We start from the raw sequence: 11,398 nt of genomic DNA on the forward strand, positions 1-11,398 counted from the left end.
TAACATCTCCTGGGACTCCCCTTCTCCCTTTGTGTGGTCTTTATCCCCAGTGAGGTTTGAGCCCCAGATTACAGGCAGGAATTAAGGCATTGGACTCAGGCAGCTCAGAACTGCATGACCTGCAGGATCAAGAAGTATAAAGTAACCAAGTGTGTGTATGTGTGTGTGTGTGTGTGTATGTGTACGTGTACGTGTATGTGAGGGGGGCCGACCCCTTCAGCAAGCCCCATTCATCGTCCTGAGGAGGAGTGGCTGGGTGGGTGGCAGCTGGCACGCAGGTGTGATGGTGGGGCTGCTGAGGCCTGGGATGCTGGGGGAGGGGTGGGACCTGGGACTGGTTGCAGAGGCCTCATGGCAGGGGTGAGGTGGGTAGGAATTGGGCATCTCTTCCCTCAGCCCCCTTCCTTGAGTCTCATTCTAGCTGAGGAAAGAGAACATTTCCCCAAGGTCTGATGCCCTCTGAAGGTGGAACGAATGTGTATGGCCCATGCGGAGCAGCCTCACTCTGTCCTTCCCTTCCCAGTGGGCAGCTGATGACACACTTGGGCAGTGACTTTCCCCCAGGGGCTGGGGTGCTGGATGTCATGTATGAGTCCCCTTTCACACTGCTGTCCTGTGGCTATGACACCTATGTTCGCTACTGGGACCTCCGCACCAGTGTCCGGTGAGTGTGCTGGGCAGAGAGGACAGGTGGTGGGGGTCTGCACAAATCCTGGTCCTTTCTCCAGTCCTGGGTTGGCCCATGGGAGAGGGCACAGAGACTCCATGTCAGGGCCGGGAAGGAAGAGTCCTGCAAGGTCATATCAAGCTTAGACTTCCTGCACTTGGGGCAGCCCTGGTCGCAGTGGCTTGGGAAACTATAGCCAACAGGCCCTGGCAAAGGTAGGCGTTTCCCAGAGCCTCCGGAGCCATCAGGGTACTGTCCCTCAATATTCTGTCCCAGCCTTTCTTGAGGCCTGTGTTACTTCTCCCCTTCTTGAGTCCAGTGATAAGTAGCTGGCCGTATGCAAACAGAAGTGCAGGCATAATCTGCTCTGTGGTCTGGGCCATGGTGAGACAGCCCTCTACAGAAGATGCTTTCTCCCATGAAGTTCGGTTTTTGATGAATCTGATTATTTCGGCTTCTGTCTCCTCCATCCTGGAATGGCTCCTTAACACTCCCCTCAGCCACTCTAGGCCCAAGAAAGCTGGGGCAGAGGTGGAGGGTACCCTAAACCTCCTTCTGCATCTCCTCTTCCTGGACAGGAAATGTGTCATGGAGTGGGAGGAGCCCCATGACAGCACCCTGTACTGCCTGCAGACAGATGGCAACCACCTGCTGGCCACAGGTTCCTCCTACTACGGTGTTGTACGGCTGTGGGACCGGCGCCAAAGGGCCTGCCTGCACGTAAGTGTCCTGCCCACCTCTTCTCCAGGATGCCAAGACTCATGATTATGGGCTGCATTTGGGAGAGGGTGAGGTAGCCAAGGATGTGCCTAGAAAGGGTTGGAAGAAGCCTACAATGGCACATGTCCCTCTTCCCCTGGGCCTGGGGATCCTGGGTTAGGGCACACCCCTGTCCCACTTGGAAAGCTCTTACCACTTCCTGTGCCCTCCCTTCCAGGCCTTCCCGCTGACGTCGACCCCCCTCAGCAGCCCTGTGTACTGCCTGCGTCTCACCACCAAGCATCTCTATGCTGCGCTGTCTTACAACCTCCATGTCCTGGATTTTCAAAACCCATGACCGTCAGGGCCATCCCTGCCTCTGGGCCAGGGAAACCAGCTACTCAGGGACCTCTCTTGCCTGGAGGGTGCAGTGATATCTCCTCCCCAGTGCCCCACTGTGCTCCTGGGCCTGTGACCCCAGTGCTCAGGCACCTTGCACTAGAGGCTTCTGACTCCTGGGGCTTTGGGGCTTACCAGAGATGCAGTCCCTCCCAGGAACCTGTTGGAGAGGCAGGATCTGCTGCTTTAGATGAGTGCGGCTGAACCTGGGCCTTGCGTCCCTGTTTGGCCAGAGCAAGGATCTGGCCTGGAGAGGCCCATCCTATACTACCCTTATTAGAGCCATGATAGCCTACAGAGTGAGGTGAGGTGCTCCCACCTTCCCAGATGGTTCCTTTCTGCCCCTTCCTGGAAGGAAAGGTAAGGCTGCCAACAGCCCACTGGCACCAGCCAGACCTCACCCTTGACCAACCTCTTGGGGCCAGGGGTTCATTCCTGGGGCACTGTGACCTGGTTTTGCTTTGAACCCAATAAAGAGCAGAGGGAACCCAGCAGTTCTGAGTTCTGAGCCAGCCCTACCTCAGGCTGGCTGTTGAGACAAGCTACAATTTTCATTTTTGTAAAAATAAAGCTTGATTGTTCACAGATCTGGTTCCTCACTGGCTGAATAGTTCCAGAAGGCCCCAGGAGAAGGGAACAGGAGACCCAAGCTCAGGGCTGTGTGTGCTGCTGAAACAACAAGACCAGCCTCATGGCTCTGTGTCCCAAAGAACAAAGGTTTCTTTTTTTCAGGAAGAGTTGCCATTGACGACCTATTCCTTAGCCTTTGGGGTGTGGAGGGTCACCTGTGGGTTTGCAGAGGGGACTGTGGAAAGGGTCCAGGCTGCTGGGAGCTCAGTTGTTACCTGTGGTGACCCCTACCCCAACATACACCCTTGGCAACATTATGACCCTTATTCTGGCTTTTTACCCACAATGCCTTAACATCCTGTGTTCTATTTCCAAGGTTTCTGTTTTTGTTGTTGTTGTTTTGTTTGTTTGTTGTTTTGAGACGGAGTCTCGCTCTGTTGCCCCAGCTAGAGTGCAGTGGCGCGATCTTGGCTACTGCAACCTCCACGTCCCAGGTTGAAGCGATTCTCCTGCCTCAGCCTCCTCAGTAGCTGGAATTACATGCATGCGCCACCATGCCCGGTAATTTTTGTATTTTCAGTAGAGACAGGGTTTCACCATGTTGGCCAGGCTGGTCTCGAACTACTGACCTCAGGTGATCCGCCCGTCTCGGCCTCCCAAAGTGCTGGGATTAAGGCATGAGCCACTGCGCCTGGCCGGTTTCTGCATTTTTAAAATGTTTCCCTTGCCCACGTATCTTCAGGAGTTTCCTCTGAGCCACTTCTGCAAGCTACGATAGCACAGGTTCCCTCCAGCCTGGTCTTCCTGTGAGTTTGTGTAAACAGGTTGCAGGGAAAGGCCAGCCCTGCCCTACTAGGGCCATGTGCTCCCACCCCATTCTCCCTTTTTGTGGAAAGCTTTATGTTGAAGGTCCCTGGGATAGAGAAGGGAATGTCATCACACCCTCCCGAGGGAGGCCAGTGGGGTCTGGGGCCAGGTAGCATACAGAGAGGTAAACAACAGGGCAGTCCCTGTGCAGTAAGTAGCTCAGAATGACTTTACTCAGGAAATACGACCATGACTCATTGGCTAGGAGTGCCCCATGGCCCAGTTCTTATAGACCATTGATAGCTCCTAGAAGACAGGAGGCTGCCGTGGTCGAGAAGGACCAAGCCTTGAAGTCTCACGGCACCCCCTGTGCTGGAGGTATAAGGCTCAGGGGCCAACTACTGGGTCTTGCAGTCCCCATCGTTGCCGTGGGCTGTCTTTACCTTCTTTAGTTCCTTCTGGAGCTCGGACTCAGCCACCACAACCTCCTTTGGCTTCTGGTACTGTGGATGGAGCCAGAAGAAAATAATTCAGTCACTGTCCCTTCTCCGTCCGTACACACTTGGGGCCCCTACTCCTTCTGATCCCCTTATTTGCACGACAAAACTGAGGCTTATAGGATTGATGATTTGCTCAAGGTCACGTGCCTGAGTAGGAGCAGACCTTGGACCAGAACCCAAGTTCAATTTCCACCGCTTCCCCTTCATCCTCTACCCTCTTCTAGCTGTGAATTATATGGTCAGGCTCCTCCCTGAGCCCCCTCCCTGCTCTCCCCTATGCTGAATTAGAGATGCCTGTTCTCCCACAAGCACACCGTAGGGCTTGGGGCTAGAACTGAGGACTCTTATGGGATGGGAAGTGGTCAGGGAAAGAGGAAGACTCTCCCTGATGCAGTGTCCAAGAAGTCTGGGTGAATCTTACAGAGATGATCAGGGTGCAGTTGGCGTGGGCAAAGCTTAGCAAGGCGTCATCCAGAGGTAGCTGGTGTCTATCTAGGTCAGGAATGGAGAACTTCTTGTAGTACCTGTGGGGACACCGAGAGGCTATTGGGGCAGTCGGCAAGGTGACTCAACAGCTGGGCATCAGGTCCTCTGCTGCCTAGCTTCTAAATAGTTCTCCCACACCTTCCACACATGCAGAGAGGAAGAAGACAAGCCAGTTAGAACACCAGTATTTTAGAGCTCAGTGGCCCTGGAAAGCATAGAATGCAAGCCTTATGTCCAGTCCCGTGGCAGAAGAGCAGAACCCAGTTATAATTCTGTGATTAGACCAGGGGTTGTAGTGACTCACATCTCAAGAGCTGGGTCTCCCTAAGACAGGCAGAAGAAGCCTGGAACACACAAATAGCTCAAACAGCTTGGACTCCTCTATACCCAATGCCTCATGGAGACACCAGAAAAATGGGACGTATTCTAACAATGGACAGAATAAGGACATTCAGATCTGTGTCCCAAAGCTGGGGCCCTATTGCTACCATTTACATAAGAAGTCCTCTGAAGGCCTCAACTACCTGTTCCTCTTTTGGGGCCTTTCAAGGCCTTGTTAGCCTGGCTGTACTTGTAGGCCAGAGGGAAAAGTTTATCTACTAAGAGAAATCTCCTTGAGAGGACAAACCATGTTACTCTTCATGGAAGCTGGACCTCTGGACTACTTGGCTGGCCCCAAGTCCCCACTCCTCCATTTTTACACATCACACATGGTCCTTATCATCTCCAGGTGCTGGTTCAGAGATTAATGATGCCTTTTAATTTTAAAAAAAAAAAAAAAGAACAGATAGCAACACCCAGTTTGTAATGTGTATAACTAGACTTCGCAGGAAATTTGACCCCCCTTACCAAAAAGGGAACTGAAATGTGCCTTGTTTCACAGCCAGTTGTCAGTTGGGATGGAAGTCAAGATTAGAGTAAGATTCCTTGTCCTTGGTCTGATGCTTACTACACCAAAGCACAATGAATGGCCTCTTCATCTCTAACAATATACCAATTTGGCATTTTCCTTGGTGGAAATGTGGCTTAGGATCTGGCCAGGGGCTGCCAGATCTGTCACTTGGGCAAGGCATCACTTTCTGCTGCAGAGGTTGTATGGGCTGTGAAGGGAAACACCTCAGGCAGGTACAAACAAACTCAAGTGAGAGGCCTGGGGAGGATGGGGCTTTTAGTACTTCAGAGGGGCCTGGTCCTTGTGGTGACAGCTACCCTGAGTCCACTTCAAAAGCCCCTATGCCCTGGGGACTCGAAGAGTTGACATCAATGCAGCACTTCTGCCCCGGTCCTCCCTGCCCAAATCCCTCCGTTCAACAGAGACTCTGGGGCCCCTCTCCTCCCAGGTTCCCCACTCCCCACCAAGGTACTGGGACCCATGGCAGGAAAAGAATGTTTACTTAAAGGCTGACAGTTCAAAAGGAATGGGGGCTGGGGGATCCTAATGGCACTGCAAGTTGCTTTATTTTCCAAAGCTCTGCCCCAGGGAAAGGCGATCCATCTGCCTGCAAACCGGGGATGGAATGCCTGCCTCATCCTCTTCCTAGCCAGCTCAGGCTGAGGGCTCTTCCTGGGGCCTTTGGTCTGGCCAGCAAAGGTGGCAGACACTGATAATAGGGGAGAGTCAAAGGTTAAACAGCAGAGATTAGATGAACACAAAGACTTGTTAGGAAGTGTTAACATCTTCCCTGCAAAGATACACAAAAAGCAGAACCAGGAGGGAAGCAGCCCAGCCGAACCATTCCCCCAGGCTGGGGCAGTGGGACCAGAAAACGAATCCCAGGGCTTGGCCACAACAGCAAGGACAGGATCAGAGGGAACTTAAGGTGCATAGCTTGCACCTGCTTTCCTTGAACTACTCCTACCTCCAGGCAAGAGGAATGAAGGCAGAGCACCTGGAGGCTCAGCTTGGTTTTGAGTCTGTTATAATGGATTTAGTTTATTGGTTGAGGTTAAACAACTTCTTAGAAGCGCCTGATAGTCAGGCTCAATCAAGGGAGTAGGGAGCATCTGGCTTTTCTCCTCCTGGGGCAGCCCACCCCCTTCTCACCCCCATTCCCCAGACATGGGTTTTTTTTTCCATGATGGGTACTGTACTTGACTTTCTCACCAGCACCTGGACAACAGAGAGACCCACTGTGCTTCTGGAAGAGTCGTAACATTCAGCCTCAGACAGCTGTAGGTAGGCAGCAGACATTTATTGGGCATCAACTGTGTCCCAGGCCTTGAGCTGTGAGCTGGGGATTTAAGGATGAAGAAGAGGGTGGGCATGGTGGCTCATGCCTGTAATCCCAGCACTTTTGGAGGCTGAGGTGGAAGGATCACTTGAGGCCAGGAGTTCAAGACCAGCCTGGGCAACATAGCAAGACCCTGTCTCTACAAAAAATTAAAAGAAAAAGAGAAGAAGAAACAAGGCCTCCAGATGCAGTGGCTCACTCCTGTAATCCCAGCTCTTTGGGAGGCGGGCAGATCACTTGAGGCCGGGAGTTCAAGACCAGCCTGGCCAACATGGTGAAACCCTGTCTCTACTAAAATACAAAACTTAGCCAGGTGTGGTGGCAGGCGCCTGTAGTCCCAGCTACTTGGGAGGCTGAGGCAGGAGAATCACTTGAACCCAGGGGGCGGAGGTTGCAGCGAGCAGAGATTGTGCCACTGCACTCCAGCCTGGATGACAGAGCAAGACTCCATCTCAAAAAAAGAAACAAGGCCATATCCCTGCTGATCAGACCTTGTTTTGTTTCTGCTAAAAGTTGAATCCTTACAGCAGGATAGTTCCTTGGCTTCCTGCAGATGCCCCACTCTCCCCCATTCCTACCTCCCTTCACTGTTCTATCTCAGCCATACAATGAAAGATGACATTTTTAAAAATTAATGCTTATTCTGTGCCAGGTTCTAAACACATTTAGTTGTCAAAACAACTCTCTCAGGTTGGTGACTTCTATTATTCACTTTTAAACAAAAGGAAACTGAGGCCCAGAAAAGTTAGATATCTTGCCCAACTCACAAAGCTAGTAAACAGAGAAGCCCGTATTAAAGTGAGAATCCCCCAAATCTCCTGACCCCTCCATGTCTCCACATTCTCACCACAAAGTAATAGCCCACCATGGTCTAGGTTATTTGCATTTGTCCAAGGATGGGGCAGATATTGGGGTGGGAGGTGGGGAGTTCAACCATGAAACAGGTTGTCTCCCCTGGAATCTAAACACTCTGCGGGCCCCCTGGGTACTCTCTCCAACACATCAATGGCCTTGTTTTCTGAATGTCAAAAGTCTTCAAAAGACTTATGTAGAAGTAAAGGCTTGTCGCAGAACTCCTGGCCCTGCCCTGTGACCCTGGAGAGGTCACTTAATTTCTGGGCCTCAGTTTCCACATTCCTTCTTCAAATAAAAGAGCTGCACTAGATGAACTTGACGTCATTGTCAAAGGGCCCAGAACAGGCCAACTCTGTACCCTATCTTCTCCCTGTTCCACAGACAACTCCATTTTGGCTGTTTCAGGAATGACCTACTGCCTCCCTCTCTACACTCTCTACTGTATCCCCTCCCTAATTCCAGCCCTTCTCCAATCCAAAAGGGCACCAGAGGCCAGGCCATCAGAGGGAGAGAGACTCTGGAGGCTGAAGGCAGGAGCAGGGCTGCTGTGGACAATCACTCAGGTCATGCCTCACATACCTCGGAGGGGGTGCCATGCACACCTGCACACTGCCAGAGGGTCCAGAGAAGCCTCCAACCAGTCCGCCCTTAGAAAAGCAGCAGGCAAATCTTCTTAAACATCAAGGCGCTAGGCAAACTCAGCACCCCCACCCACAGTCACCCCCTGCTAGAGAGTCACAATCACACACACATACTAAAGGCTCTCAGCCCCACCAAAGAGCAGCCTGTTTAATCCAGAGTTTCTTAAACTTATTTGACCACAGAATCCTTTTTTCTAGTGAAGCCTATTAACATCTCCCACAGTGTTAGTATCACTGATGTCAAATCAGCCAAGTTCTCCTCAGATTCCAATTTCCAAAGAACTGGCCATTGTGCTGGCCTGTACATATACGATTTCATCCAATTCCCCAAAATCTGTGAAGTAGCTCTGAGTGTTCTCTGATAGATGAGGAAACCTTGCCTACCTTCTACAACTAATATGTGACAGAGGCCAGATTTAACCCAACAACTTCTCACTCCTGCACCCTGGCTCATTCCACTTACAGTGGCCAACTTCCAGGCTGAGGCTAGGAGCCCTCTTTCTGCACAAATGTAATTATCAGAAATAGATGGTTCAACACTGGGATCCTAGAAAAGCACTTTTTTCCTTCCCTGATTCAGCCCTCACTAATATGTGAGGCCAAGGACATGATACACTACAATCAATTCCTTCAAGTAAAGTCACCAACCCAGCTCTTCAGAGACAAGGCAAGTATGGGTAAAGAAACTCTGGCTTTGGTCAGTAACCACATTCCAGAATATTAGAACTGGGGGAACCTCCAGGTGAAGGAAGAAGTCAAATCAGAGAGAAATGCCATGATGTGATGGAAAGTGCAAATGCCTGGGCATCAAGAGAGATGGTCACTAACTTTCAGCAGGCTGGTTCATCATGCTGACTTTATATATACATTTATATAATCATCTATAACACAAGAATAAAAGTATGGATCCTGCCCACCTCCCGATAGCATGATGATCAGAAAACAGATTTTAAATGTACTGTATCCTTAAAAAGCTAAACACTGTGGAAGGGAGTAGCCATTGAGTTTTTGGCTTCTGGCCAGAGGCCACACTGGTCTGGGTGTGCTGGCTCATGCCTGTAATCTCAACACTTCAAGAGGCCAAGGTAGGAGGATCACTTGAGCCCAGGATTTTGAGAGCAGCTTGGGCAAAATGGAGAGACCCTCAACTCTACAAAAACAAATTTTAAACTTAGCCAGGTGGGGTGGTATACAACCACAGTCCCAGCTTCTCAGGAGGATGAGGTGGGAGGATCCCTTGAGCCCAGGAGTTCAAAGCTGCAGTGAGCTATGACTGTGCAAGAAGTGCACTCTAGCCTGGGCAATAGGGCAAGACTCCATCTCTTAAAACAAAACAAAACAAAAAAGAATGTCTATGCAGGCTCTAACCCTTGATGAGAAATAAATCTCTCCCTTCCAAATTAATTTTTTTAAAAAGGAATAGCCATTGAGTTCTATATAATTAATGGGAGTCAAGGTACAAAACACATTCCTCCAGGTAGAAGGTAAAAATGCCACTAAGTTCAGGAATGATCTGGCTAAGGGTTCAGCGGCGTTTAGGTTACCTCCCAAAGGAGAGACCTGAGGAGGACAGGGATGAGCCAGGCTGGGACACTGGACCAGAGGCTCAGTGTGGGTTCCAAAGTGGGCCCTGAAACACTCCTTTCTCCTCTATGGGAATCCAACCCTCAGCCCTGCCCCTCCAGGGGCATCACTCCCATCCCACCTGGCCTCACCCATCATTTCAAAAATATTCAACAACCCCCACTTGCCTTGAGAGCTAGCGTGGGCCTCTAGCCACGAAGCTCCTGGCCAATAGCGCCACCTATGGCTGGATGTGCGCAGGAGATGGGACCCAGAGGATCTGCCCGCAGATGAATTTTTTGGTGAGCTAGCTAGCTTCTCTTTCCTCACTCCCTGGTAATCACATTTCTGTCTGATATCTGTATTCGACAGTGACCTCTGGGGGACAAAAAAGAGGCAGCAGCCAGGTTCACAAAGTGCTGGGCTGCAGATTCAAGTGCTATCAGAAGCACTTTTGTTCCCAGTTTGGACCCAAGGCCTCTTCCGCCAGGGAACGCTTGCTGAAGCATGGAGTTTGTTTTCCTACAGGCAATTTCTCTGTTGTCTGAAATTGCTAAATTCCACGTTAGGCAGTGACTCCTGTTAATGATGAGAACAATAACGGGAATAAACTGCCTCTTATCTGAGGGCTTCAAAGTGCTTTATAAACACAAACCCTTATTATTATGACTTTATAGACAAGGCCCACTGCAGGGGCTGCTGGCTGCATGTACAGCAATAATCCTGAAATTAATTCATCCATCTCCACCCTTTCCCCTGTCCTCTTAACCCTGCCAAAGCAATGGGATATGGGGGTCACAAGAGGACAGCAGCACCCAGGGCTGCAATGGGGGAGTCTGGGAGCTACCCTGCTTCCCTGTGGGCCTCGTGGGCCTGAGAGAGATGGAAGGGGAGACTGGCACCACATCACCTGAGGAGATGCACAAGGAGCTGGGTCCCCATTACTGCATGTAAAGCAGGAGATGGGATCCCCATGAGGCACGTTGAATGGCTTCACAGCTTGCAGACAGGTAACTTGTAAAACCTCCCATCTCAATGCCCAAATCTATTTTGTGGGAGGTGGCCCTAGACTGTTATTCTCTCTAGCCCAGGTCAAGATTGATTCATTTCAGGGCCATTCCCTTCAGGCCTCACACAGGGCATTTCTCATCTCCTGTGATCAGTCAGGGCTTCAGAAACCTAAATGAGAGCAATGCATTTCCAAAATGGAAATGCACTGTGGCCACCTTCTGTCCTTTCAATCCCTGCAGTTTGCCTCCCCTCTAAGGGACCACAAATGGAAGTTGAGTACCCCTTTTGAAGCATTATGCAAGAGATTTCCAAGCAGCCCAAGCATCTGCCCCACTGTCACTCAGTCTGGGGAGGGATTAGGTTTACTGCTGCCCAGTCTGCTTTAAACTGCTGTCAAGTACTGCTTTAAAGGACTGTCACTGCCACTTCAGACAGGTGTGCCTTCCAAGCTATGGCTCCCTGCCAGCTCTGACAGTGATGTCACCAGGCCACCCTTAACAAGGACTGGATCCAGCCAGGAGACCAAGATCATAATAACCTTTCAGCAGAACCACCTGAGACCACAAGCTAATGCTCTTGTGATTTCCCTCATCATCTCATTCATTCAACAAATATTTACTGAGCTCCTATCTATGCCAGGTACTATACTAGACAGTCATTCAAATTTCTCTTCCCTGATGGAGCTGATTACATTATTCAGGCTGGTCCTGCAGAGAGGAAGCCCTTCCAATACCTGGAAGCAGAAGGGCTTCTTCTCTGCAGGACCAGCCTGAATAATGATCCTAACCCCAGATCAAACCCCACCTACAGCCTGCTCATACATACAGGGTGCCCTCCACACTACTCACTTCTTGTTGGTTGTTTTGACAACGATGCAGCGCTCCTTCTGGTCCACACAGACACTGTAGACATCCTTAGGATAGGGGAGGTTTCTAATCCGCCACTGAAAACTCTTCTTGGTGTCCTTGC

The 11,398-nt window shown here is 50.6% G+C and overlaps 2 protein-coding genes across 2 annotated transcripts in view; one reads left to right on the forward strand and one right to left on the reverse strand.

The window, feature by feature from the left end:
• Positions 1-2,352, forward strand: part of FBXW4 (F-box and WD repeat domain containing 4) — an 87,864-nt gene extending 85,512 nt beyond the window's left edge. The window contains exons 7-9 of the mRNA XM_011935510.1: positions 524-664; positions 1,246-1,387; positions 1,605-2,352. Of these exons, the coding sequence (XP_011790900.1) occupies positions 524-664; positions 1,246-1,387; positions 1,605-1,724 (403 nt within the window). The 3' untranslated portion in view covers positions 1,725-2,352. The remainder of the gene's footprint in view (positions 1-523; positions 665-1,245; positions 1,388-1,604) is intronic.
• A 996-nt stretch (positions 2,353-3,348) lies between these two features.
• DPCD (deleted in primary ciliary dyskinesia homolog (mouse)) overlaps positions 3,349-11,398 on the reverse strand; it is a 21,445-nt gene continuing 13,395 nt past the window's right edge. The window contains exons 5-7 of the mRNA XM_011935580.1: positions 11,278-11,398; positions 4,064-4,166; positions 3,349-3,645 (exon numbers count right to left, since the gene is read on the reverse strand). Coding sequence (XP_011790970.1) covers positions 3,541-3,645; positions 4,064-4,166; positions 11,278-11,398 — 329 coding nt within the window. The 3' untranslated portion in view covers positions 3,349-3,540. The remainder of the gene's footprint in view (positions 3,646-4,063; positions 4,167-11,277) is intronic.

This window comes from Colobus angolensis, unplaced genomic scaffold (assembly GCF_000951035.1).
Source record: "Colobus angolensis palliatus isolate OR3802 unplaced genomic scaffold, Cang.pa_1.0 Scaffold144, whole genome shotgun sequence".
In the NCBI taxonomy this organism is placed as follows: Eukaryota; Metazoa; Chordata; class Mammalia; order Primates; family Cercopithecidae; genus Colobus; species Colobus angolensis.